Source organism: Colletotrichum navitas, assembly GCF_030913465.1.
Source record: "Colletotrichum navitas strain CBS 125086 chromosome Unknown LY79scaffold_71, whole genome shotgun sequence".
NCBI lineage: Eukaryota > Fungi > Ascomycota > Sordariomycetes > Glomerellales > Glomerellaceae > Colletotrichum > Colletotrichum navitas.
In genome coordinates, this window is record NW_026850617.1 from 65,692 (window position 1) to 93,166 (window position 27,475).

Sequence of the window (27,475 nt, forward strand, 5' to 3'; positions counted from 1 at the left end):
AATGTTGTCTTAGTCTATCAGATAGAAAGTCAATATGCGGCATGCCCAGCGAATCGTAGCAAAATTGGCCTCACAAACAAAACAGATAAAATGAAAATGAAAGCCCTGAGATTATTGCTTCGTAACATAATAGATCTCCGGTCTTACACGTTTACAATTGCTCCAGAAAACTCCTGAGAAGCATAATCATGTCGTGGGCAGCTGTCTTGGAAATCTTGGCAGAGGTTCCAAATACACCAATGTCCATGCCCCCTGCAACGATTGATGCTTCGATGTCCAGTGCATTCTGTCAATATGTTAGTCGTTGCTTGGTTTCATCATAAGAAGTAGATCTCGTACCGGGAACGCATCTCGAACTACGTTGTCTTTTAGCCAGCGTGGTGCGCATTTTGTTGAATGGTCATTGCCCCCGAAGCGTTGTCCCAGTTCTTCAACGTCATAAGCTTCGGAAACAGGCTCAAATGCGACATCTCCAAGTTGCAAGGTTTCTGTGCTCTCGTCATCAAGGTGGAGAAAATTAACGAAGCAATCAATCTCGACTCCAGTCCAGTCCTTGACCTCCCAGAGCCCAACGGTTGAGTGCGGTGAGATGAGATGCAAGTCTTCTTGAATCTTCTTGGCGACCTGCAAGACGTCGGAATCATGCTGCAATGTGACCTTGAGTGGGACCAAATTGAGTGTCGGGTATGTGCCCTCTAGGTTCTCCGCTAGTGATCTGTTGGCGTAGTAAATGCCAAACACGACTCCCTTTGACTGTGATCCAGATGATCCGCCGTGGAGTTTCTCGAGCGTCTGCGCCATTGCAGCAAAGAAAAGTGCCGGGAGGCCAACACCAGCTCGTGCACAAGACGATTGCAACCTGGCGACTTGTTGAACAGCAGAGCGCTCGAGGAGAGATACTCGAGATACATCGTCTATAGCGTTTGCATGTTTCCTGATGTGCGTCGGATGACTTCCCTCCAAGTATTTGGTCCAGAATGTCCTGTTACGCTCTTTTGTGTCTGCGTCATTCTGCAACATGAGGAAGGACCTCCACGCGTCAATATTGGGATCCGTTGGAAGGTATTCCCCTCGGAGTATTGAAAGAAGGTTCCTCAGGAGACCTGGGAGACTGAAACCGTCATACAACGAGTGCTGGAGGCTTAGGCGAAGCAGCCAAGTATTGTCATCTTCCAATCGGGCATGAAGCTGAACTTGCGGCCAGCAACGTTCTGCTTCCACTGGAGCCACTTCTTCCTCGAACATGATGTGCCGATACGGCCCTTCAATTCCAGTTTGGAAGACAATTTGCACGAATGGAGTCGACCTCTCCCCAGTCGGTACGATACACGTTCTCAAGATCGGTTCTGCGTCAACTAGAGTAGCCCAAGCAGACTCTAGATGACTTTTCTCAACGGACCCACGGAGCCGGTAGAAGAAATCCGGATAGAAGACATGTCCTTGAGCATTCTGCCACGCCGATATCATGTATACTTGCATAGGCAGCGGGGGCAAGATCTGATCTACCTCGGACTCGGCGAGTCCGGCATTTGTCAAGAGTGCGCTGATATTGACTGCATCCAGGAATTTCCGAGTGGTGCTTAATGTCCGTAGGGACTTGGGTACATCTTTTTCGATGCCAGAGCTGACCTGAGTCTGACGCGCCATCTCTTTGATTGAACCGGAAGTCAAAAGAGCGCGAACTCCAATGTTGAGACCTTCTTTTCGGAGAAGCGCGGAGACCTTTATGGCGCTAATGGAGTCCAGACCCAAGTTGTACAAGGTGTGACTCTTCTCGATGGACTTGACGTCGAATCCCGCGACTTGAGAGAGCACGCTTCCAAGGATGCTCTCAGAGTTTGTCCATTCGCCATTCTTTGTGTGCGAAATGCCAGCTGTGTCAGTCTTCGAGGCTGGATGAACCGACTTTTGAGTTTGGAACGCCGGCAATCTGCAGATAGAGACATCGTCTCCCTCAAAGTGAAGGAGATTGTCTTCTGGTGTCTCAACAATAAACTGAAGCGCCCTGTCGAGTTGATGGAGGAGCTGGTATGTCATCTTCTCCGACACAAAGGCGTCTTGTCCTGCGATGCGCCAGATGAGGCTCTTCGCGGTAACTTCCAACTCGGCGCACACCGCGAACTCTGTCGCTGAAGAGCCTTGAACGGATCTCATGATGGGATTCTCAGGCTCAGAACCAGGGTTCTTTTGTAGTATGAACAGGGTGTTGAACAAGCGCCCTCCCGCGATACTTTGGGCTTTACGAAGAGGGTAGTGCTGGAACTCTGTGATGTCTCCCATGCTCTCTTGCAGGTAATGTAAGAACCCCGCAGTTGATCCATGGAGAAAACAGCGCACAGCCACCGTGTTCATGGTCGGGAACATCAAATTCTGTGCTTGTTCCGAGTCCCGACCGGCCAACACGACGCCGAATGTGACCTCAAGAGTTTGAAGCAGAGTTGCGAGTGTTGAAGCCCAGCAGGCTTGACCCAGAGCCTGTAGGCTCACGGCATGGTGTTTGCAGAAGGCCGTCGCTTGATCAAGCGCGATACTCGAGATGGCCTCTGTTCTGTGAGTTGTGTTCCTCAATGATTGACTGGGAGAATTTCTCTCAGATAGAAGGGATGGGTGAGTATTCGCAAGGTATTGAGACCAGAACTTCCTTGACTGGTCGGTCGGCGTCTTGATAAGGCTTTGGAGGAATGGCTCATTCGGGGGGCGCGGAGCGAGTTGCTTCTCATAGGCAGAGACAACATCCCGGTGCAATAGAGCCAAAGACCAACCATCGTAGAGAGCGTGCGCCATCGAGAGTACTAGCAGTGACCGGCCGCTGACTGAGATAACTGAAAGTTGAAGCAAATCTGCACTCCCCTGAGCATCTCTGGCCTTTTGTTTATGCATGTTGACTAAGCTTTGAACATCGGCCATGTCTTTTTCTTCTTGTTTGGAGATTCTGAGAGGGTTCGACCTCTGGACGACTTGGCAAAAAGTCTGTTCCAGGCTGGGATCCTCGATTTGGACGAAGACTGTTCGCAAGATGGGGGAGCGCTCAATAACTTGATGCCAAGCCTTTTCAAACTTGACAACATCCAGTTCATCCACTAATTCCAGAATATCATGATTGAAGTACTGTTCAAAGTCTGACTGCAGCATGTCAGCTACCATAGACTCCTGAAGAGGGGTTGGCGGCAAGATAGCTTCCACCCCCTGGAGATCGAAATTTGTCATCTCAACGGCCCGCCAGAGACGAGATTTGAATTCCTCAAAATCGGGTTGTTTGTCAATCTCCGATGAGGATGGCTTCTTTTCGTTCAGGATCTTTGCCATCTCAGCAATAGTTTGCGACCGCATGAGCTGAGATAGAGTGAGCTCGTAGCCGATATGCTTCAGTCGGGCGGATAGCTTGACGAGATCTATACTGTCGAGACCCAGTGCAAGAAGTGCCACGTCCTCGTTGATGCTCTCTTCAGAAGAACCTGACAAGGCTGCGACTTCTTTTCTCAAAGCCAGAGCAGCTGGCGTCCAGTCAAAGTCCGACGGGTTCAAGTCAAGGCGATGATCTATCATCGCATCGCCGTCAATGGACTCGGGTCTTGAGGTCAGAGATGTTCGGGGAGACGCCGTCGTCGAGGCTTGTCTCGATGGATTCTCGGTGACAGGCAAGGAATGCGTGCCACTCGACGTGACGTCAATCATGGCCTCATCAATCTCTTCGAACAGACAATCCAATGTCACTTCATCGGCTAAATCTCCGTGTGCAACAATCTGGACACGAAGCTGGCCATCAGGGGTAGCTGACGCTTCGAAAGCCAACGGGTAGTCGGACACACTGTAGTCATCCATGATGGACCACATCCTGGATTGCTCAGACGACTGGCGGGACTCCATCTGGAAAACGAAGAGGTTCTCAAAAATGGGGCGACCTCTGGACTTTGTGCACCACTTTTGGATATTCCGCAATGGAACATGTTGGAACTGTAAGACCGAGGTGTTGAATTCGTGACATTTCTGGATCAGAGAAAGCCATGTATCCCCTTCCTTGATCCCGGCGTAGAACAACAGTGTGTTGAATAAGGGCCCGATGGTGTTCTCAATCTGGTCCATGTCGATGGATCGGCCGGATACGATGACTCCAGTGGCCGCGTTTACCGGGAAATGCTTCTTGAACACCGATGTCCACAAAGCAAGAACCACGGATTGGAGAGTGACATTGAGTGATCTTCGCAGAGTCTCGAGGTTCCGTGCTGAGTAGGTCTTCGTCTTGGTAACGACAGCCGTAGCATCGCCCACTCGAAGTCTGGGTAGAGTGTCAAATAAGCAACTGCTTAGGTGTTCGATCCAGAACTGGCGACTTGAGTCGTAGTTGGCCAAAGGACCATGTGACAGGGTGTCGAAGAAGGACGGTGCAGTCTCGTGTTCCTTATTTAAATAGTCTGCAGAGACCCAACGTAGCATGGCCTCGAAACTTGTGCCGTCATAGAGCGCGTGGAAAATGTGAACAACTAGAATAGGCTGGTCGTCAACCTGAGCAACGATCAACTCGAAAGGCTTGCAAACGTTCTTGCTATTCTTTTGTATCAAGTCAGGCAGCGCATTGGAGAGCTGAGATTCAATATCGGTGGAATCTTGTGCCCTCAGGTCCCTCCAACAAAGCCCGGTAGATTTGATGGCGACCTGAGCGAAACCTGCTGGTGTCTGGATGAAGCTCGTGCGAAGGATGGCATGTGATTGGACCAACCTCTCACAAGCATCCTTGAGCTTCGCAATCGATACTTCCGGGGCAAGCCTGAGTCGGAAGGCTGTGAAGTAAGCCCCTTCGTCTTGATCTGACATAAATCGGGAAAGCATGCCCTCCTGAAGGGGTGTGCATGGAGCGACGTATTCGATATCTTCGTCATCCGTGACTCCAAGTTCTTTGGTGGCCAGAGACCGGTAGCGGTGGCCAAAAGCTTGAATAAGCTGTCGTGCTTCTTGAACACCACTGCTTTCTTTGGACGACTCATGCTGCTGCTGGAGTGTTTCGGCCAGGTCTGCTAAACCCGGATTTCTGAGTATGACTTTAGGGGACGCGTCCATCAGGCCATTCCTGCGCAACAACCGGGAGAGCCTTAGCGCAGAAATGGAGTCAAGTCCCAGATCAAAGATGTTGCTAGACAAAGTAATATTGGCGTCTCCGCCTAAGAATTCTCTCATGGTCGATAAAACTTGTCGTTGAGTATCATTGACAGGCTCGGAAACTGCTCTTGATGATGGCGAAAGCTGGACCAGCTTTTCGGGTGTAAGATTACAGAAAAGCTGGTTCAGCTGCTTGATATCCGCCTTGTTATTGGGAGAAAGAGGAATGAAAGGAACCTGGAAGATATAGGATGGCACCATGTACCCCGGTAGTGTGTCTCGGCATGCCTTCTGAACAGACCTGACAAGGCGGGCTGTATTTTCTTCGTTGAGAACTCGGAGCTCCCCCTTCAACGCAGCTTTTGAATCACAGCTGACGAAGGTGACTAGCAGGTCCTTGTCCAAGCCTCCATGCTTTGTAACCAGGGTAGCGACGTCGCTGACGTCGGAAACACGTGTACGGATAGAGTGGTTGATCTCTCCAATCTCGAGACGTTGTCCTCTCAGTTTGACCTGGTCGTCGGCACGTCCAAGAAAGTCAAAGCATCCGTCATGCAACAGCCTTACAAGGTCACCAGTGCGGTAAACACGCTCGCCCAATCTCTCAAGGAACGGAAATCGTTCCCGAGTCAGCTCGGGTCGGTTGAGGTATCCTTTGCCAACCAGCTTGCCAGACACACAGAGCTCACCAACGGCACCCTTCATGACGGGAATGTCTGTGCCCGGTTGCAGAACAAATGAACCCACATTGTCAAATTGTTTGCCAATGTTGGAAGCTCGACCGTTCTGTGGAACTCGTTGGTACATGGTGACACCAATGGTGGCTTCGGTTGGGCCATAGGCGTTGTAAATCACGCCAACGGGTCCCCAAACGTCCAGTATCTCTTGTTTCAGAGCCTCGCCACCTGTGATAAATACTCCCCTCGTTAGACTTGGCACCTCCGACGGATCAAGAAGGCGTGCCAAGCTGGGTGTAAGATCAAGATGAGTAATGCCGAGGCGGCGAATTGCGCCAGCAAGGTCATCGAGGATGAGATCCCTAGGGGCGGCAACCAAAGGTATTCCCACTGACCAACTCCAGTATTGCTCCAGGACCGAAACATCGAAATGGAACGAAGCGAACTGCATCCACCTTGAATCTTCATTCCAGTGACCGTCAAAAAGTCTTTGGAACGCTTTCATCGCCTGCACAGCGTTCTCGTGGGTAATCTCGCATCCTTTTGGTGTCCCAGTAGTGCCGGAGGTGTAAAGGCAGTATGAGTTATCTTGCGCACTAAGGGACTCGGGAGAGGTGAAGGTCGGAGATGCACTATTGAGTAAAGCGTCATCAACGTAGATGTGAGGCTGCTCAACAGCGAAGTCAATGTCGGTGTTGGTTAGCAGTGCCAGCGCACCCGAGTCTTTGAGGATGAATTCCTTTCTCGTTTTTGGAGCAGACGGGTCAAGAGCCAGGAACGCGCAGCCTGCTTTGAGAATACCGAGTATTGAGAAGATCGCTTCCGGGCACTTGTCAAAATGGATGGCAATAGTGTGTCCAGTCTGTGCATAAGGTGCCAAAACATTGGCGACTTGGTTCCCCCGCTCGTTGAGCTCGCGGAAAGTCCACTGTCTCGATATCGGAATTTCACCTTCAAAACCAGTAACGAACTCCAAAGCAAGCTTGTCTGGGCAAGCTTGGGCCTTTGTCTCGACGAAACTGTGCAAAAACTGTTCCTCGGAAGGGATTGTGGGCTCCAGTGGTGGTAGGATGGAAAAGATAGATGAATGACTGGCCCACAGATCGTACGCGCTTTCGTCCGGCCTCTGAGCCAGATGTTGCATTGCAGCGTCAAACTGATCCAACAAATGCAATGCCTGGGGCCTAGGCAGGACGTCGGTTCTGAAAGTGAGTCGCAACTGGATCTTCCCGCAGGGAAGCGGCCCAACCTCCATGGACACCGGATAATCCAAGTTCCCCTCGTCGGTCAAGACTTGCCATGGAAAATCCAGGTTATTTTCCGGCATCCGCTGGTACACGAGTAGCGTATCAAACACTCTTGTGTTCGGATGTCCAAGCCATCTCTGAATCTGTGCAAGTGGGACACCCTGGTGCTTGACGAGCTGGTTATTGTAGCCAAGGAGTTGATGGAGAAGCTCTGAATTTGACGGTTTGTTATGTGAGATTACTGGGACTGTGTTGATGCACGGGAAGACGGCGTTCTCGGCGTCTTCGTTCATACGACCAGAGAGAACCACGCCGAACACTACATCCGCTTCGCCAAGGTATGCCGAGAGAACTCTGGTCCAGGCTGCTTCCAAGATTGCCTGGATCGAGATACCGACTTTCCTCGCATTGTGCGTGAGGCCGGCAAAGGTTGTACCGGAGAATTTACTCTCCGAACGAATATCAGGGGATTTTTCCGTCAAAGGCGTCAATGTTGGGAAACGGTTGACCACGACTTCTGAAGCCTTCTGCTCCCAGAAGCCTTGGGATTGATCAGGTTTGATAGAAGCCTGCAGGATTGGCGAGACTGCCTGCTCTATCGAAGGGTGATCTGACATAACTTTGCCTGAAAGACACAAAGAAAGATCTTTTAGAATCAACTGCAGAGAGTATGCATCGTATAGAGCGTGATGCATGATGATGTGCATTGTAATCGAGGTTCCACATTGGAGAGATAGCGCCCATGGGGGTCGATGCAAAGAATTCAGGACATTGTGAGCGGTGTCCAGTTTCCACTTCGCCACGTTGAAATGATCGGTTGCATCGTTGGATACTGTGAGAGGTAGCTGACATTCCATAGTGGAGTATTGTACCATTGCGAATGAGGCGTCCCGATGATGTGTTGGCATGAAACCAGTCCTCAGTATTTCATGGTGTTGGAGTAGGGTTTTCCATGCGTCTCGGATCTGATCCAGTGATATGGCATCCTTGAGAGCAAAAGACATGTAGTTGAGGTAGTCTTTGCCCTCTGACTGAATGAAGTCGCTGAGCATAGCACATTGTAGCGGCGAACACGGCAAGACCTTGTCGCAACCAGGCCAAGCAGGGCCCCCAACCTCTTTCTCAAATTTGGAGAAATCGTATTGCACCATCTCTTGGCTTGAGGAGGTTCCGATGCAGCTTGCCATCTTTGCACAAGTTGGAAACTGGATGACGTTCAACGCAGACATCTCCAGGCCGTGTTCTCGCATCATAGCCGCAAGTTGCACTGCGTTGATGCTATCCAAACCTAGCTGGAAAATAGAAGTACTCCTTCTAATCTTCGAGATGGGCGTATTCGAGAGCTCAGCCACAATGGAACGGATCTGGCTTTCTCTCTCACTCCAGTCTTCCTCATCCGAAGGTTCCGCGATATCTGGCTGGTCGGCTTGATCGAATGTGGCGTCGACAACTAGTCTGTCTAGAGCCTGTAAAGACTCTGTTGTCAAATTTTCCCGGGTCAATACGCTTGATGCCGGATGTGTCATAATCTGAGAAACAATGTGGGAAAACACCCCCAGAAGCCCGGCGACAGCATCTTCGGTCATGGATTGGCTACGTTGACAGTTAGTTATTGGAAACATGCAAGGTTGTTTGTATGGAAAGCGGCTCACCCATTCGAGTGAAGTGTGACATTCATGGTGTTCTTGGATGGATTAGGTGTGAGTTCACAAACGAGAGGTACCTGTGGTTTTATTAGCACGGGAAACTCGACTCTTGTAACGTAAAAGTCAATACTTACATCCATCGTCCCGCTGTCTTCAACCAACTCCCATACAGAGGACAAACGCTCTGCCCTCGGCTGTTGCAGGAGTAGAAGAGAGTCGAAAATTTGCTTTCCGCTCTTCGATACTTGGTTATGGATTGAACGCAAGGGCGTAAATTGATATTCTAAAAGCCGAGGGTTGAGGGCGTGAAATTTTTTGAGCAAAGCTAGGAGCTGGGTGGATGGAGATATCTCAGTCCTGACTGGTAACGTGTTGAAACAAGGAGCAACCAGGCGATCGATGCCGTCCACTGACAGCGCCCTGCCGCTCATGACGTTACCGAAGCAGATGTCTGTCTCACCATAGACAATGGATAGGAGGACAGCCCAGGCTGTTTGGAACAAAGAAAGCTGAGAAACCCCCAATGTCCTGCAAAAGCCATGGAGTTGATCGAGTGGAATTTCTAGAGGCTTATTCACTGTCTTTGTCGATTCATCGCGGACAGCATTTGGTACCTTTGCAGAAATCTGGTGTTGCGTGGGCCTGAAGCCCTCGAAATGGCTTTTCCAGAATTCGCTTGCGCCGCCAGGTGCGTTGAGAACCTCCAAAAGAACAGGCATATAGTCGGCTGGAGCATCGAGGCTCTTTCCAGTCGCGAGTTGTTCAACCTCGGCAAGCAGCGCATCCATCGCCACACCATCGTACAGTGCATGATGGCAGGAAAAGGAGAGGTAGACACCCTTCTCGGTCTTGAGCACAGCGAGTGACACTGGAGGAGTGTTGGAATCCAAAGCATCTGGAATATTTTGAGCGTGCTGGTAAGTCGCTTCCCGCAAGCCTCCTGCTTCAACGACATGCCATGGCATTGGTAAATATTCGAGAACCACTTGGGCAACTGCATGTTTGGCATCTCTAGTTGAGATGAAGCATGTTCGTAGAATTCCGTGCCGACGATGCATGTGCTCCCAGTATTCTTTCATTTTTGCCTCAGAAACATGGAGTTTAAAAACCATCTGATTGGAGTAAGAAGACCTCTTTGTTGAAGAGAGCATAGCTTCTTGGAGCGGAGTGCAGGGCAGAACTGCCAATACCGTCTTCCCCTCCTTCGAAAAGGTTTCCTTGACTTGTTCAACAAAGGTTTCGGGGAATTTCATCGCCGTCCTGAGAGCGCCACTGGAAGCTGCTTCGAGTTCTCGTGGCTGCAATTCTTGGGCCAGCCGGGCCACGCATCCGGCTCGTAGAACTAACGATACAGGCACTCGGCTCTGCAAGACGCTCTGAATGCGCCTTGCGAGAGAGATTGCCAAGATGGAGTCTAATCCGACAGCAGCAAACGGCTGCCATCTAGTGATATCTTCCACTGGGACGTTGAGCACCTCAGAAAGAGCTGTGCGGATTGTCTTTTCATTTTCCGACCATGAATCGTCGTCTGTATTCCGTGGTAAACTGCCTGCCGCACAATCCAAGTATTGACGATCCAACTCTCGGAAAGATAACTGCAATTTGGCTCTGTCAATCTTGCCGCTTGAAGTCAGTGGTACAGAGCTGATGGGGACCAGGTAGCTGGGCACCATGTAACCCGGTAGTTGAGATCGAAGGAGTCCGAAAAGGATATTGTTTGTTTCAGAGAGTTTATTGTCGATCAGCAAAGTCTTGTGACTGGGCTGTGTATAGCCAACAGGCACGTAGAAGACCGCCAACTGCGACGCGGAAGAGTTGGCACGGTTGACGATGACAACGGCGCTTGAAGCTGCGAGGCCAGAGGTTGTGAGGATACTGCTTATCTCGCCAGTGTCAATCCGCTGTCCACGCAGTTTCAGCTGGTCGTCCATCCGACCGAGTACCATCAGAGAGCCGTCTGGCAGCATTCGGCCCATATCGCCTGACCGGTATATCCTTCCAAAGTGAGGATGGTCGACAAACTTTGCGTTGGTGAGTTCGGGCATGCCCAGATAGCCCGCTGCGACTTGATCACCTCCAAAACAGAGTTCGCCAACACAACCGATAGGGACGATATCGGTAGAAGCGGGATCGAGAACAAAGGTGGAAGTATTCTCAAATGATAAGCCCAGATGGTCGATGAAGTCCCCGGAATTCATCTTTTTGACGGTACATATGTTCGTTGTCTCTGCTGGTCCGTAACCTGTAAGATCGGTTAGCGCGCGATAGTTATTATTGTGATGCCATGAGAACACACCTTGAAACAGATAGCCTGTCCACTTTTCAGCCACCACTGTGGTCATGGGCTCGCCTGCAGTAACAAGAAACTCGACGGTAGGCACATTGCGAGGGTCAACCAAAGAAGCCACCGTTGGTGTCATGCTTAGATGAGTGCACTTTAAGAATCGAATGGCGCGCTCCAAGTCTTCGAACAGGGTATCATTGGTACCAGAACACAAGCAAGCACCAACCTTCCAAGTGAAGAAAATTTCAAAAACGGATACGTCAAACGATTGTGAACATGCTTGCAGAAGACGGGAACGGTTGCTGTGCGGGTATAACTTGGACAAGACGTCGAGGTTGCTCACAATATTCTCTTGGGTGACGACTACGCCTTTCGGGGTGCCTGTTGTTCCAGAAGTGTAAATGACATATGCGGGCCGAGAGGGGTTTGGAGGCAGGCACAGGTTGGCAGTTGCAAAGCCGGACATGTCGATCGATTGGATGTCCATGAACTTGGAACTGGACAAACCCTCCAGGGTTGTTGATACTTTTGCATCGGCCACACAGAGTTTGACATCCGCCTGAGCTAGGATGACTCTGATTCTCTCGGCTGGTGTGGTGGGTAGAAGCGGCAAATATGCGCAACCCGCCTTGAGAATTCCGAGCATCGCCGCGTATAGGTCGATGGACTTCTCCATTACCAAACCAACAATGTCTCCTTCTTTGGCTCCTTGCTCTTGTAGGTAGCGAGCAATTCTGTTGGAGAGGGAGTTGAGGGTGCTGAATGAGATTGTTTCGACTGCATCTTGATGCAGAGACTTGGCGAAGCTTATTGCTGTAGCATCGGGCGTGAGTTCTGCTGATTGTTCAAAGCTTGCCGCCAAATCTGGAGCCTCCGAAAGAGTCGAAGGGTTGGCATTGAACATTGACGTCAATTCCCGAGGCAAAGACTTCCCAATAGAAGCTATGCGGTTTTCCGGTTGACAAATAAGGTGCGTTACCACCGATCCAAGTTGTTCCATCAGCATGTCGATGTGTTGAGCGGAAATTGCACTCGTACGGTAGGTGAGTCGACATGTCGGCCCGTTGGAAGAGGGTTCAATCTCGACGAGGAAATTGGTCTCCAAGAAGTCTCTATGGGAAACGATCTTGACCTGGCCTTGACGCTGTTGTTGGCTGTAGAGAGACTCCTGATATACAAAAAGCATATCGAAGAGTGCATCGCCAGGGTTGACTCTTGCAATTTTCTTAATGTCGGACAGTGGCAAAATACCGTGCTGAAGGACTTGGCGATTTTTCAAGTGGATATCGCGAACAAGGTCAGCAATGGTTGTCATTCTAGCAAGGTTGACTCTCAGTGGTGTTGTCGTGATACAAGGACCCATTACACGCTCAACGCTCGCCACTGGGATCGTCCTACCAGACGAGACCGATCCAATAACAACATCGTTTTGCCCTTGCAGTCCAGCCCAAAGCCAGGAAATACCAGCTTGGAAAAAGACCTGTGGGTGACAATTGAATCGTGAGGTTGCCCCGTCAAGAGCATCTTGCGGGATATCGAGTCTCCTGGACACTGTCTGCGCTTGGGGGGTTTCGACGGGGCGTTCCATCAAGCGTGGAAGGTTATGGCGTTGCCAGCCAAGCAAATGGTCAGCCCAAAAGCCACGAGCCTCATCCATCCGGATGTTGGTGGTGGGGTCGGCGTAGAATCTAGCGACATCTCGAAATTGCGGTCGTGTTTCTGGCAATCGAGAGGTCAACAAGGCGGAATAGTCTTCAACCAACATGTCGACAGACCACCCGTCGTATTGCGAGTGGTGTACTTGTAGGAGGAGCGTTGGCCCACTCTCTGCGTTGGCCTCACGAACCTGGGCTCTGAACGGATGTAGATAGTCCTCGTCAGACGCCAAGCAGAAGTCGTGACTGAAGTTCTGTACCATCTGAACCGCAGTATGCGACAGCGTCTGAAACACAACCTGTGCGAAGCCAGAGTTGAGAGACACGAATCCTGACCGCAGAACCTCATTATTTTCTGCCATCTGGTGTGTCCATTTTTCAATATCCTGAGTCGTAGTATTGGCTGGGAACTCAAGCTTGATCCAGTTGCAGTAGGCTTGAGGGTTGATGGAAGTCTCGGCAAGCATGGAGCTCTGCAGTGGTGTACACCACTGCACGCGTTCGGTCCCAGAAAGCACTGACGAGAGGTCTGCACGCCACTCGAGCAAGCGGGTGAGATTGATCTCGGATGGGTCCATAGCGTTGTTCTGGGAGCCTGCTTCGTCACATCTTGCCTTTGAAGCCGGTCTAAGTATGGTGCACAAGGCTGATATAGTCTTGGATCCGAGAATGTCCGTTGCCGACGCTTGGAATCCGCTATCCCGCAACGCCGAAGCAAGCTTGATGGCCCTCAGAGAATCAACACCCGAAGATGCAAGTTGCGTTGACGCCGAAACCGGAATACCTAGTAACTTGGACACAATCGCTGCCACATCTTGCTCCATTGGATCCGCCAGTTCTGTGTGAGACGCAGTCTGTGACATAAGTCTAGTCTCATACTCACTCCTGAGCTGTTTTCGGTTGACTTTCCCCGATGGTAATCTTGGGAAGCTGGTCCTGACAACCACATCTCCCGGTACCATGAAGGATGGTAGCCATGTTCGACAAGTATTGATGACCTCTTCCGCTTGATCGCCTGATGTTGTCGAAGTGTCGTCGACGGCACAGAATGCAACAAGGATGCCCCCAAGAACCATGGCGACGGCGCTGTGGCATCCTTTGGTTCGCATAGCTGCTTGTTCAATCTCGCCTAGTTCGATCCTTTGACCGCGCAGCTTAACCTGACCGTCGGATATCCTCCCAAGACATTCCAGGGTTCCGTCGCACTTCATGATGGCCTTGTCTCCTGTGCGATAGACGCAGCCATATGGGGTGTCGAGAAATGCGGATTGCGTTTGTTCCGGCCTATTCAGATAACCGTTGGCTAGTTGATGTCCTCCGACAACAAGTTCACCTGGCTCGCCCCGTGGGAGTACACTGAACTCATATGCATTGCCCTCTTCAGGTATCGAGGCGACAAAACAAGACACAGAGTCCAGAGGAAATCCAATATTCGAAGGAGAGGAGTCCCTGGGGTATTCTGGTCGAACAGTACTGCCTGACTTTAGTATAAACATAACTATCGACCATAACATAGACTTACCAATGAATCGCAGCTTCTGTAGGTCCGTACATGCCCCACAGTATGCCTTCTGACTCCTCGGCACCGCCAAACTCGCGAATCACAGACTCGGTCAACATCTCACCGATTGTCAGGAGCAACTTTAGGCAAGGAACATTTTTCCGTGATCGGAGAAGACTGCCGGCAACAGTTGGCGTCAATTCGCATGCGTCAACTTGCAACGTCCTTATGACAGCTGGCAAGTCATTGAGCATACGACCGCGATCGCAAGCGACTAGCGTGGATCCACGGAACAGAGGAAAGAATATTTCGAACACTGATACATCGAACGTCGGTGAGGCGAACTGAAGGAAGCGCTTGAATGGCGGAATATGTCGGTCGTGAGCGAGGAGGCTCTGAGCTGCAGCATCATGTGAGACACCAACGCCTTTTGGTGTGCCGGTAGACCCAGACGTATACATAACATAGGCCAGGCTGCGCGGCTCAGGATCGCGGAATGGACCATGTGTCGATGAAGCCGACTCGTCTACTTCATCTTCGTCCACTATTAAGACGGCTCTGTCTGGCTCGTCTACTGGGATCTTCGAGACCATGTCTCGACTGACAATCACTACCTTTGCCGAGACATCTTGAAGGATGAATCTCACTCTCTCGGGAGGGGCGTCTAGGTTCAAAGGGCAGAAGGCGCCGCCGGCTTTGAGGATGGCGAGAATCGCAATATAAAGATGCGGAGATTGAGGGACGAGAAGCGGCACCACAAAATCTTCTGATGTCGATGCCTTCTCTACGGAACGAATAATCCGGCTGGCCAGCTTACCGGCCGCGTGGTGCAGCTGCGAATACGATAGCAACGACTCCCTTCCATGGCTATCCAGGTAGTGTATCGCCGGTGGCGTGGTGTAAGATGTGCACTTCACGAGCTGGTGAAGAAGGCGAGGTCCTGGGACCCTCTCGGGATGGGGGTTCAATACTGAAAGCTCGAGCTCAGGCTCGAGGTCAATATCGGTCATGTTGACGATGTCGTCGAACGGTCAAGGTGAAGAGAGCCCCCGAGATGATGATGTGGTTCAATGGAAACCCTCGAAGAACTTTGTAGATCAGATGCGTAAAGTTCTCTGCTAGTTTCGGGTATTGCAAAGAGGTACTCACGTAGCGTATTAGTCGGGTCCTCTTTTCAACGGGAACTTGCACCACGGTCAATGCGCCCGGGTTCCGATCAAGATAGACTTGCAGCAAGAGGTCAAAGACACCACGCGCCTGAGGAGATTGTCGTCCAATAAGACAAGTGATGATTCACAAATCCGGTCGTGCAATGGCGTACCTCCTCAGCAGGGTGTTGTGCGACCAGCCAGGGGTGGTGCGAGGGGGGTCCTCACGCGGTCGGCCGCAGTCTGCCGAGCCTGTAAGATTGCAGCAATTACTCAGCTGGTGTGATATGTCGAGAAATTCTGCAACGCTATGCACAACGGCGCCAGAGTTTCGGGAGTCGATGATGAAATATGAGATCGTTCATTCGTGGATGAGGATGGCGTGGTGGTGCGAGACGACTAGCTCAAGACGACTCAGCCCTGTGCGTAGGGCTATCGGCAACCTGTGTGTAAGACTAGAGTGTGACAACGCACAGCTCGATTGACGAAGTGTCGCAGAGGGTGGAGAAAAAAGTTCGCCCTTCAAAGCAGAAAGATATGGGCTTCTAGTAATCTAGGCAATTTACTGTTCGCGCAGACGCGCGTGTGCGGGTGTGTGTGTGTCAGTGTATGTATATATGTGCGTGTGTGCGTGTGTGTGTGTCTAGCCGCTAAGGGAGAGGTTGTCAGAAGCTCCAACCGAATAGTCGTGCTGACTACGCTTACTTGCTGAGGTGGCCGATGGGGGCGGCGTCAGGTGTTGGTCAATTTGAGCAACTAGCACGCAAGGACCTGGTGTCTTGTCAATTAGCTTGGTCAGTTGTGAGTTTGGAAGGATTCCCATGTTGTCATTGTGCCATTCTACTATGTGACACATAATGGCTACATCCTCGCCAGACTGGGACCGGCCCTTCAGCGACCCTTTTTTGGGAAGGAAAAAAAAAAAAGCCTCAAAGGTCCTGGAGGGTAGCGGGGGAGGGGGTGGCCCAGAATCTGAGGTGAAAGGCATTTTCCGCGCTTATGGCGTCATGACCAAAAGAGCCAGCCCGTCGTGCCGCTAGGAACCTCGCCCTGCGTTGAAATTAACTTCGACAGACCACTTGGGGGCTTATCTTCTTTGTTCCCCCCCCGGGTCAATCTTCAGAGAAGCATGGCTATCTCAAGCACAACGAGAACGTACAGTCAGTCACAATGATGGTAAGCTTGTGCAGACATTCCCATGCCCGGCGGTGTCCCTACGGCGTCGAGAACAGTCCATTCTGCCCCAGACGCCACGCCAGATCCGGCATCGATGCTCATATGTGCTCGCGGCGGGTGGCCGATCTCGTATGACTACCGGAGACATGTTTCTAGAAGCGGCAAACCCGCCGAGTAGTCGCCTCAGAGGTTGTCGTTGATAACGCGGTTTGGAGCGCCACGATGCAGGGCCTTTTGGGAATCAACCACCATGTCCAACACCGAGCAAGCAAGCCATGGCTACCAGAAGAGGACATATGCCGGGCCGAGCGCTGCCTGTGGCTTCATCTACATCGACAGATGTGGCACACGAACGAAGCCTGGGTCGGCGAGACGGTCCGTAGGGAAGCGAGTGTAGCCCAAGACGGAGTTCCATCTGCACGGGTCGGCGAACTGGGCATGCATCTATGCCTGGCATCCAGAACCTCTAGTCGAGGAGTCTCGTCACAAGCCTGGGGTTATGTTACCAGTCTGAGCCGACCGCACAGGTATGTGGAGTGGCAACGTACGGCGTAGGTAGGTAAGTGACGGGACAATCAGAAGCGAAGAGGATGACCCAATCAACCCAGATGTGGGGGTTACAATAAGTCGAGGGCAGTGCGCGTAAACCGAGCATCTCGGACGTGTCGGGCGCTCCTCTACACCGAGACCAGGGCCGGCCAGCCAGAGAGCGTGGTCGGTAAGTGGTGATGTGATGGTTGGTATGCTGACTGTCGGATTCCCTGGTTTGGAATCGGCATCACAAGGGTCAAGAGGTGGTGGAGGAAAGGTGGATGTGGTTGTGGACGTGGGTGGATGTGGATGAGTGCCGCTGTGTGTGGTCGTGTGGTCGTGCCTGCCACGCTTGGGTTGTACGTGTATTCTGTTCGGGCAGGCGGGCGGGTGGGAATCCATGTGAAGAGTTTTTTTCCTTCCCACCTTCCTTCCCTGTCTGTTCTGTTTCTTGACTATTGCCCTGTTCCACCTCCTCCTCCCCTCCCCGAGCTGACGGAAATGACCCGTCTCGGGCAGGACCAGCCGCGCTATCCCTCTGACTATCGGAATAGGTAGGTAGGTAGGTAGGTAGGTAAGTAGGTGCCTGGCCTCTCGGTCTGTTCCCTTTCTCTTTTCTTTCGCCCACAAGTCGCTCCCTCTTGTTGTCGAGGACAATGCAAGATTCCCAACTCTCGGCTAGAACAGTCGTCAAGGCTCATCGAGGGTCCGACACTTCTTCCGTCTCATTCATCTCACAGCTTGACGCCAACGCGACGAGCCCGTACACGATCGCCAGTGCATGCCCAGCGGGCCTCGCCGGTTGCGGCGTACAGGTACACTGCCTTGGGTACACTAGAGCTAGCCATGCACAGCGACAGGGGAAAGCCTTGACACGAACACGGGCCGTGACATCGTTACTAGACCTCGACACATACGCCTTACCCAATTAGACTCGGATCTTATCAGATTTAGATAATCAGATCATCAGATAATTCGGACAAAATGTTGCCCCCAAAAAAAATCTGTGAAACCCGGGCGGGACTACCACTCGTACTAGTAGTTACCTGCCAAAAAGCGCGCTCGAAATTCCCTCAAGATAACCCACCAATGAACAGCACAGACTCCGGCGGTCCATCGGCCATCTTTCATGAGCCGAGGGGCTTTGGAGAGGCGTTTTCCCCCGCCGTCGTCCGTGTTCCTTCTTATCGCGGGCTCCGTCTGGCAATTCAGTCTTGAGGTTTTCCCATTTGGCTGGTACAGGAGAGACCGGCATCTTGTGCCGCATCTAGACGAATGCGATGGAACATTTAGATTGTGGTACCTCGTACGGGCGGATGGTCCGAGTCTCCCCAGCTGTGTGTACCCACATCACATCAGATTAGATCCATCACCACAACAAAAAAAAAAAATTACGACTACGCATCTCCTAGATGAGGCCAAGTACCTCATTCCGCTGATGACAGGGCTCGAGCTACTGCATATCGTGTAATCACCACTTGCGCGCTAAGACAAGGCTCCTCTCTCACTGCTACACTGTACATCGTACCATCAGCCTCTGGAACTGTTCAGTCGTAAGCCAACAGTACCCAATACTTCCAAAGGGTTTGAAAGCCACCCCCCTCCCCTTGACATCCATCTCCATCCCGAAGTCTTCTCGTGAAACCCTGGCCGCTTGCCTCTTCTCCTGCCCGCTCTCGGAGCAGAGTTTTGTGCGCACAGAGTCCTCGACCCATGTTTCTTAGTCATCTACCGCCTCTGCATCCCGCTCGCTCACTTGGCACCGGGACTCGCACACATCCCGGTTCTTCCCACATTCCACCACAACCGTCCGAGTCCAATGCAAAGTCTCCGAAGGCTTGGAACGCATTAGTAGCGCAACCGTTGCAGTCTACCTATCCCTCTGCCTTGCTTCTCTCGATCTTCCAGACATGTTCGACGCCGCAAAACATGATAGGGTTCCCCGAGGTGAAGCTAGCCCGGAATCGCGCAGACAATGCTGTTCAAGGTGTGCGCGCCGGAAAGGGAAAGAAAACATGGCATTCAAGGTAAGTACACACATACCTGCCATCCCTCCATTTTCGTGCCTGAGGCACTCGAGCTAGGCAGGTCGTCTCCATCCTGCTAGGCTCCTTCCCTTCATTGGACTCTTTCGACAGGGCAGGGGCAGGGACATGGGAGCTGGGATGAAGTTGGAAGGAGCGAGACCGTGAGAGATTTGATCTTATCAGATCCAAAGATAACGCCGAAATCGCATCATGACCCCTCCGTCCCCTCCCCCCCCTCTCGGCTCCACCCATCGTGCAAGAAAAAAAAAAGAAAAAAAAGTCCATCCTTGAATTTTCTTCACTCTTTTCCTTGTCCTTCGCCGAACCATCCCGCTCCTCCTCCTCCCCTGCAGCTCTCTTTACTGTTTTTTTATCCTCTCCCCCTCTTCACTTTCACACCGTCTCCCTCACTCGTCTTGTTCGTCGTCTTGCATACTTGAACGTCCGATACCTGCACCGCGAGCAATTGGGAGTGGGTCTCGCTAGCACCATCGATCTGCATCGTCTTGGAAATCGTCGGCGAGAAGTTCTCGTAAACCGTCGGCTTTGGGCGTTTTCCTACTGTGCGTCCGCCCGCAATGGCCGAGCATTCCCCCCCCCCTCCCCTAAGGTGCCATCAATTGCATCGGCATATCCTATGGTCTGTGGATCAAAATCGTCGGCAGTGAGCCACACGTCACACCCGGACGGCCGAACCGAGGCAACATTGGGGTGAACATGCCTAGGCCTCTCGCTATGCGAGGACGGCATTCAGAGAAACTTGACAGCTTCGCTAACACTGCGGACTGTAACGCGCTTTTAACTTACGCTGGAGCTTGTGTTGTCTGAATCTGTACCTGGCCTCAGATGAGCACCATATAAGTTTCTCGGGGACCAGTTAAGCATGCTTCCCCGCGTTGAGAAGCTGCTCGTACATCGAGCCGTCTTGGCCTCTTTTCCCCTTTGAAGGGTCATTGCCCCTTCATTCAGCCTTTTATGCCTCCCCATCCCTTCCGTCCGCTCCACTCCTGTGGTCGGGCACATGCAAACGACGCTCGCCGTGTCAAGCCCTGCGCACCGCCGCACGCCGCCGCTGATGCCAGACACCATATTCTGTATGGCTCTGCTGTTCCAACGCTCATATCGTCCTGCAACGGCTGGTCTGCTGCCCAGATTGCCGCTCTCCTCAATCAACGGGGACGAGCTTCAAAGGCCTGCCAATTATAACTGTGTGTGCACATAACAGCTTCAGCGCATCCCATCCTGGGCCAGCCATTGGTGATGCGTATCTCGGACACGGCCTCAGTACGTGGTCCCGGTCTGTAAGAGCCCGGTACCTGTACCAGTACCAAGTGCAGACCCAAACCCGAACGTGGACCCAGACCCTCTTCCAAGGGCGTCCCTTACTAGTGTAGCGAGCCCATCTCTGGAGTCAGCCTGTTGCGACTCTGTCCATGGCCCCGACCCCTGGCTGTGGAAAGGCATCCGCTGTGGATGGATGGCTTCCTGCTTCGAGCTCCTCTCCCATACACAACTGGCAAGGGTCCTGCACAGGCCTTGTCCGACAGGATCGCAGCATCGACCAAGTTGCCCCATTCGAGCAAAGAATCGGGTGTTGCGATTTGAGTAGTGTATACTCTTTCAAGTACCCATAGTGTCTAGCGGCAGTAGCTCTCGGCTTCGGGGGCCTGCAACAAGTGACGAGACCGCATGTACAGAGTACACTCTTACCCATCTGCGTCGTTCATGAGCTCCGAGGGGTCCAGTGGCCCAGCTTCGAACTGGTCGGTCGGTCGGTCAGTCGGTCGATCACGCCGACTCGATGGGACGCGAGCCACCGCACCTATTGGAGTCTGTCCGTTTTGCATATTAGCCCCCCCCAATGCCCCTCCACTGCCACTTGATTCTTCCTTCTCACGGTGCTTCTCGATTTCCTCCTCCTGCTCACACCTTTCCCCATCATTATCTCATCTCAACCGCCAATTCATACCGGTGGCTCATCCTCCTTATACCCAAAGTCCCCCAGCCGAGCGCCACTCTTCGGGAGTCGATGACGAACAGTGTGGCTTGAATCCGCCGTGGAGAGTAAGCTTCCCATTAATAAGTCACGAGGGGGGGAAAGTCTGGGACATTTTGGAGCAAGGAGAAAAAAGTTACAAGCGAAAACCCGCAATACCCCGCGCTCTTTCGCACCCGCCCCCCCGCATTCGCACCCGGCAGCGTCTTTTTGGAACCGTCCCAAAGACTCGCGGAACAAAGGTCAGTTGATGCTCCCACGCCCCCGAGATCCAGAGCATCTCGAGCGGCCATGGAACTAACAACTTAAAGCCCTCGCTCTGCCCTCTCGGTCACTCTGGCATTGGCATCTTATTTGCTCGATACGCTCGTCAAATATCACTACCCCTGCCGTCCGTCCAGATTGCGACTCACATATACCCGCACGCACGCACGCACGCACGCACGCACGCGCACAATACTTACTGTACGACGACCACCCACCACCATCACATTAAATACCCCACCATCACCACCACCGCCACCACCACTATCATCAATATGTCTCCTCACTGCGAGTCACCGACCGACGCGGGTAGCGGCTTTTCCCAGTTCAACGGCAATGGATTCACAAATGGCCACGGCAACGGCGCTGTGTACCAGAATGGCAACGGCGTGAACGGCCACCACTTCAGCGGCTCCAACATCCAGAAGTCTCAGTACCTGCAGCCATGCGAACCAAGTGAAATCCACGACCTCGTCTGCGTTGGCTTCGGCCCCGCCAGTTTGTCGGTTGCCGTTGCCATGCACGACTTCCAGGAGGCCGGCCGGCAGCTCTCCCCTGGCCGGTCGGCGCCCAGGGTGCTCTTCCTCGAGAAGCAGCCGCAGTTCGCATGGCACCCGGGAATGCTCCTCTCAGGCGCCCGCATGCAAATCTCCTTCATCAAGGACATGGCCTCGCTGCGCAACCCGCGTTCGCACTTCACCTTCCTCAACTACCTCCACTGCAACAACCGCCTGGTTGACTTCACCAACCTCGACACATTTCTGCCTGCCCGCGTCGAGTACGAGGACTACCTGCGTTGGTGCGCCCGTCACTTCGACGACGTCGTCGAGTACGGCCGCGAGGTCGTCTCCGTCTCCCCGGACCCCCAGACCACCGCCGGCGGCGTCAGGATCTGGACCGTCAAGTCACGCAACATCAAGACCGGCCAGGTCAGCTCCTACCAGACTCGCAACGTCCTGATCGCAACCGGCGGGCAGCCCCGCCTCCCCAGCGTCCTCCCCGCCAAGCACCCGCGCGTCATCCACTCCTCCCAGTACGCCCAGCTGGCCCCCCAGATCCTCAACGACACCTCGAGGCCCTACAGAGTCGCCGTCATCGGCGCCGGCCAGTCCGCCGCCGAGATCTTCCGCGACGTCCAGCGCGCGTACCCCAACGCCAAGACGTGGATGGTGATGCGCTCCGAGTTCCTCAAGCCCGCTGACGACTCGCCCTTTGTCAACTCCATCTTCAACCCCTCGTACGTCGACGAGCTCTACCCCAAGTCGCAGAGCTATCGCCGCGCCCTCATCAAAGAGGCCAAGGCGACCAATTACGGCGTGGTGAGGCTGCAGCTCATCGAGGCCCTGTACGAGATGCTCTACCACCAGAAGCGCACGCTCGGCACCGACGAGCGCAAGTGGCCTCACCGTATGCTTTTCGGCCGCGACATCACCCAGGTCACCGAGAGCAAGGAGACGGACCGCCTCCAGCTCCACGTCCGCCGCCTGGAGAGCGCCTGCGACGGCACCGAAGACGGCTTCGTCGGTCAGCTCCCCGGCGACGAGGTCCTCGACGTCGACCTCGTCGTCGCCGCCACCGGCTACCAGCGCAACGCCCACATCGACATGCTCCGCGACAGCTGGGGCCTGCTGCCCGAGGTGCCGCCCGCCGCCAACGCCGGCGACCGCGAGCTCGTCGACGGCTGGGAGATTTCCGGCCCCGACGCCACCTCGGCGTCGAGGAAGCTCGAGGTCGGCCGCGACTACCGCGTACGTTACGCCCCTGGCGCCGTGGCGCCCGACGCCGGTGTTTATCTGCAGGGATGCTGCGAAGCGACCCACGGAGTGAGTGAAATCCCCCTTCCTCCCTTGTCCCTCCTCATCTTTACATACACGCGGTTTTTTTCCTTTCCCCCGAGACATTCTCACTAACGATCCTTCGGAAAAAAAAAATAGTTGAGTGATACCCTTTTGTCTATTCTTGCCGTGAGATCGGCTGAGATTATCGACTCCATCTTCCCCGCGACTCCGAGGGCCAAGGCCGTTCCCAACTAGACTTCGACTTTTTTTTTTTTCTTTTTCACGCGATTACCTGTTTCAGGATTCCTCGTTGTCTTCTCATTAGAGAGAAAGTCTAAGTCTGACGGCTGTCATAAGCTCATGGTGATTACGAGCTTGCGAAAGAGAGGGGGGAGGTCAGGAGTTGTTAGTCAAAGGAATTTCGGGACGACGGACGGCTGACGAACATCCCTCTCTATATGTTTGGGCATGTATCTTTGCGCGAGTGAGTACTCTTCGAGTTTCTTTGGAAAGCTGGATTGAAAAAAGACATGGCGCGGAGTTTAGCTACCTTGGTTTATGTATGAAATCTTTCACTTTCTCTCCATGGTTCTGGTTGCTGTCCTCACGGGAAAGGACGCATACGTTTTTGCGATTTCATTCCAAGAGGCTGTCTCTTCTTTTTAGATTCATCATCCTTGTGCTTGTAGCTTGTAGTTTATGAGTAGTCTCCTCATTTTCTGTTTCATGTTTATATGGTATAGTTAGTACTATACAGTTGCATGTCGCTGTTGTCCATCCACGTCATGAGCTCCTGATACAACGGGCCGCTCTCGTCCATGGAGTGCAGCTGATTCGGCCCAGGTGAGAATGCTGGTTGCTCAGGCTGCCGAGAAACAGTTCTCGCGGGCGTGTTGCTGCTGCTGGCGATCGTTACGTCGTCAGGTGGAAGACCCGGCGATTTAGGTCCACCCGTGCGAGCTGAAGAGGCGCCCTGCCCATCTACGCGGAGGCGCTGGACCAGAGATTTGAGGTCCTGGAGAACCGTGGCACAGTCATGCCCGTAGTGGCTTCCGGTCTTGGCCTCCTCCTCGAACACCCCGATGGCGAACTTGATGTCGTCCGATTCTGTGGACGGTGAGACGAGGTTCATAGAGAGCAGGTCCTCGAGCATGAGCACAATGGCAGCGTTGAAGACGTAGTGCAGCCCCGCCTGGAGGAGTTTGCGGGAGCCTCCTGTGAGACCCAGCAGCCAGCGCGCAAGGTAAAGGTTCCGGTGGGCGGCCTCGGAGCACGTGCTTATACGACCCGCATGCAGCTCAGTGTCCCGGCGGCGGTCTGACTGAATGTAACGCTCGGCGAAAGCCTTCTTCACGGCGGCGAAGAAGATGGGGCGGACGACGAGAATGAGTAGCTGCAGATCCCAGAAGAGGGAACCTTGGTGAGCAAGGAAAGTTCTTGTTCTTTTGGGAAATCTGGGCCGAGTTTTGAGAAGGGAGGGGGGCTTGTCTAAAGATGGAGAAGGAGAGGAGGGAACATGTACACCCTAGTCTGCTTACCAAAGAACATGGAATGGAGCGGGCAACAGAAGGGAAAGGTGATTTTACAGGGAAGAAACAAGCTTACCTGATTGTATGCCATGTGCAGGAGGCAACATGCGGGATCGGTACTTGGACAGGTGGCGGACATCTGCAGGGTGGGAGGAAGCGATGAGTGCCAGTTGTCGAGCAGCTGCAGTGCTCGATCGACATGTCGCGCCGCTCCCCCCGGGCGGTGGTCCCAGGGGGCGACTTTATACGTGTTGCATACAATGTGGCCCGAAATGCGGGCCAGTAGGACGTGGGCTCGAAGGCCGGCTGCAGGGGGTAGGGTACTGCATAAGAGTTGGGCCGTTAACGTTAGATGAGCGTGTTCGTGGGCTTTCGGTCTCGCAGCCGATCGTTCGGAGGTGCCTCCGTGAGTGAGGGCCGACGTAAATGGATGGAGGATGGACTTACGGGGCATCGCATGGCAAGGGTAGGCGAATCGCATCGTCCATAATAGTAGGCGGACGGCCCATTAGACAGCTTAACCAACGGTCAAGGATGTACAGAGTCCAGAAGACGCGCTTGCCTCGCTCGTCAACCCAGCCGCGGTGGGCACCGTGCATGATGGAGATGTGCATGGCGTTGCTAACGTACATGTAGGCGGCGTCGCGGCGGTTCATCTCGATAAGGTAGAAGCCCATAAGAGCGAGCACGGCGACATCGCTGATGGTATACTGAGTGATGTCGAGGGGGTTGCCCAGGAGCATCCGGGCACGGGTAAAGTAGTTCTGGCTCAAGCCCCTCGGAATTGGCGCCGAGGCCGCGGTAGTACTGGCCTGGCATGCGACGGCAAAGGCTACGTGATAAAAGGCCAAGTGACGGAACCTGTGGCAAATGGCCTGGTGAGGGGTCTCGGGCGGCAACGTGACGGATTTCGGATCGACGGGCACGCAGTTGAGATCACCCCACCAGTAGATACCGCCGCACGGGAAAAGGCCGCCGCCGTCCTGGATAAAGTATCGGAGTTCGGAGAGCATGGCCGACATGTCGGCTCGGGACGGAAGGACAAGGGGGTCCGCATTTGACTCGACTTCGATTGGGCGAGAGTCGTATGTCTGATAACGCCCGAGGGAGGCTAGGAAGGCCGAGCCATTGTTCGGTGTGGGAGACAGCCACGGCTTGTTAAAGGCCAACGGTGAGACGGTTGTCATGAACTCTTTCAGGTGGTCAAGGAAGGTGGCGCCGGACGTCTCGCCGAGAAAGCGGGCCCTTCCATCTTGGTCCTCTAGCTGACGACCTTCGGCCGCCTCGGCCTCGGTGTCGTAGAAAGGGTTTTCGTTGAAGTCGTCTTTGCGAAAAGGTGTTGCATGCTGCTGCTGCTGCTGCTGCTGAGGCGGAGTGAATGACGAGTTGGAGCCAGCGCGAGAACCGCCAGGATCAGCATCATGCTGCAGCAGCTGCCGTCTGGCCGCGTCGTCAGGCACGGCAGCCTGCAGAGCGCGTTCAGTGGACTCCAGCTTCCTCCGCAGGTCATCCAGCTCATTTCGGGAGATGGAGATCTTCTCGATGACGGTAGGGTACTGGCAGTCTCGTGAGGAGCTGCGGCACTGACGGCAGGGTCTCTCTCCAGAACACTTGATTCGGCGAACGTTGCAGCTGTTGCATCTACGGAGATGGTTCGTAAACGAGTTGCGATGAGCCAGAGAGAAATCACAGGTGCTGTATATGTTTCTTGAAGGGGGGAAATGAGAGGAGCCGAAGCAACTTACGCTGTAGCGACGCGCTTTCTCTGGTCGGGCGCTACCTTGTGTCGTCGCGGGTTAACAGGCAGACGTGATGCACGGTTTGTATTTTCCGTCTGCTCTGGCTGCTGCTGCTGCATCCTGGTGCTGCGGGATAGTGAGGCTGCATGTCACCGCTTCGCCGAGCCGTCGTGCACGGAGTCGGGTACGGAGACGGACGTGCGGATGCTTTGAGGCTCTGTCTTGGGGGTGGACTTGAAGTGAACGGAGGGCGTATTCGTAGGTTTGTGTCTGCCTCTTTTCTACCGTCGTCGTCGCCTAGCCCTGCTGCTGGGCCGACTGCAACGGCTATGTTGGCGATTAGTGTCAGTTGGTTTGCCGCACCCCGGTAAACGGTAGCTGTTGGATAGCCGTGTCCGGTTTTGGGGGGCGGAATTGGGATAAGGCGACTGACGAGTCAGTTAGTCAGGAGGCGGGAAGTCTAAGCTACAACAACGATGTGCGTGTATGAGTGGCTTTGAGGTGAGACTTGGTCAAGCTAGTGTTTGATGGGGACGAAGTATTCGTGGGTATGGGCCGTCGGGCCGCTCGAGTCTCGCGTCGTGCGCCGGCGGGGGGTTCTGGATCTGAATCCAAATCTGAATCCGAGAGAACGTGGATGTGTTGTCGAACGTTGAATTCATCAGCTTGGGGAAAAGAATTCCGGGAACACAAGGCGTTGTTGACACGGGCAAGACGTGGAGAACGGGGAATTTGGGGACTATAGAGAGAAGAAAAAGAAAAAAGAAAAAAGAAAAAAACGTTAACTGTCGCAAAGAAAGGGTCCAAGAAGGGAAGGAAGTGAGAAACGCCCTCCTTCCATGGCTAGCGGGATGGGAGGGGTGGGATTTTTTGGTGGTGGCCGGAAGCAGCTCCGTGTTAGTTGTTTGCGTGCGCCGCAACGCAGTTTCCCTAACGCAGAGCTCTCCCCTGTCCGCCGCCGGGCTGGGGTGGGGGCCAAGAAGGCAGGCACCCCCAAGGTACCTAATTTACCTACAGGTAGGTAGTAAAATGGTAAGGTATTGGTACCTACATCTACCTGCCTTAGGTTAAATTCGGGGGAGGGGAAGAAGGTACGAAGGGGGGGTGGCTTACCTGTGCCGGTAGATACAAACCACTCCGCTTGTCAAATATGTAGTCATGAACTACCTATCTCTTAGGTAGA

General features: G+C 53.4%; 5 protein-coding genes across 5 annotated transcripts; 2 read left to right on the top strand and 3 right to left on the bottom strand.

Annotated features, from left to right (window-relative positions):
* Nucleotides 1-151: 151 nt before the first annotated feature.
* Nucleotides 152-15,114, bottom strand: LY79DRAFT_523242 (amino acid adenylation domain-containing protein; the record flags this gene model as incomplete). Its single annotated transcript, XM_060555516.1, has 6 exons — nucleotides 152-286; nucleotides 340-8,611; nucleotides 8,671-8,741; nucleotides 8,799-10,906; nucleotides 10,961-14,076; nucleotides 14,126-15,114. The coding sequence occupies 6 exons, from the start codon at nucleotides 15,112-15,114 to the stop codon at nucleotides 152-154; spliced, it is 14,691 nt and encodes a 4,896-aa protein (XP_060410226.1).
* Nucleotides 15,115-17,926: 2,812 nt separating this feature from the next.
* On the top strand, nucleotides 17,927-18,410 carry LY79DRAFT_565102 (uncharacterized protein). Its single transcript, XM_060558715.1, has one exon. It carries the CDS (start codon nucleotides 17,944-17,946, stop codon nucleotides 18,175-18,177), a length of 234 nt encoding a protein of 77 aa, XP_060410227.1. The 5' UTR covers nucleotides 17,927-17,943; the 3' UTR covers nucleotides 18,178-18,410.
* Nucleotides 18,411-20,155: 1,745 nt separating this feature from the next.
* LY79DRAFT_582759 (uncharacterized protein) lies at nucleotides 20,156-21,275 on the bottom strand (the record flags this gene model as incomplete). The annotated part of the gene is made up of 4 exons (XM_060560285.1): nucleotides 20,156-20,192; nucleotides 20,373-20,603; nucleotides 20,697-20,808; nucleotides 21,179-21,275. 4 exons carry the CDS (start codon nucleotides 21,273-21,275, stop codon nucleotides 20,156-20,158), a joined length of 477 nt encoding a protein of 158 aa, XP_060410228.1.
* Nucleotides 21,276-21,521: 246 nt separating this feature from the next.
* On the top strand, nucleotides 21,522-23,279 carry LY79DRAFT_582760 (L-ornithine 5-monooxygenase; the record flags this gene model as incomplete). Its single annotated transcript, XM_060560286.1, has 2 exons — nucleotides 21,522-23,069; nucleotides 23,181-23,279. 2 exons carry the CDS (start codon nucleotides 21,522-21,524, stop codon nucleotides 23,277-23,279), a joined length of 1,647 nt encoding a protein of 548 aa, XP_060410229.1.
* A 475-nt stretch (nucleotides 23,280-23,754) lies between these two features.
* On the bottom strand, nucleotides 23,755-26,411 carry LY79DRAFT_523262 (fungal-specific transcription factor domain-containing protein; the record flags this gene model as incomplete). Its single annotated transcript, XM_060555518.1, has 4 exons — nucleotides 23,755-24,417; nucleotides 24,630-24,876; nucleotides 25,001-26,194; nucleotides 26,299-26,411. 4 exons carry the CDS (start codon nucleotides 26,409-26,411, stop codon nucleotides 23,755-23,757), a joined length of 2,217 nt encoding a protein of 738 aa, XP_060410230.1.
* Between the last annotated feature and the right edge of the window lie 1,064 nt (nucleotides 26,412-27,475).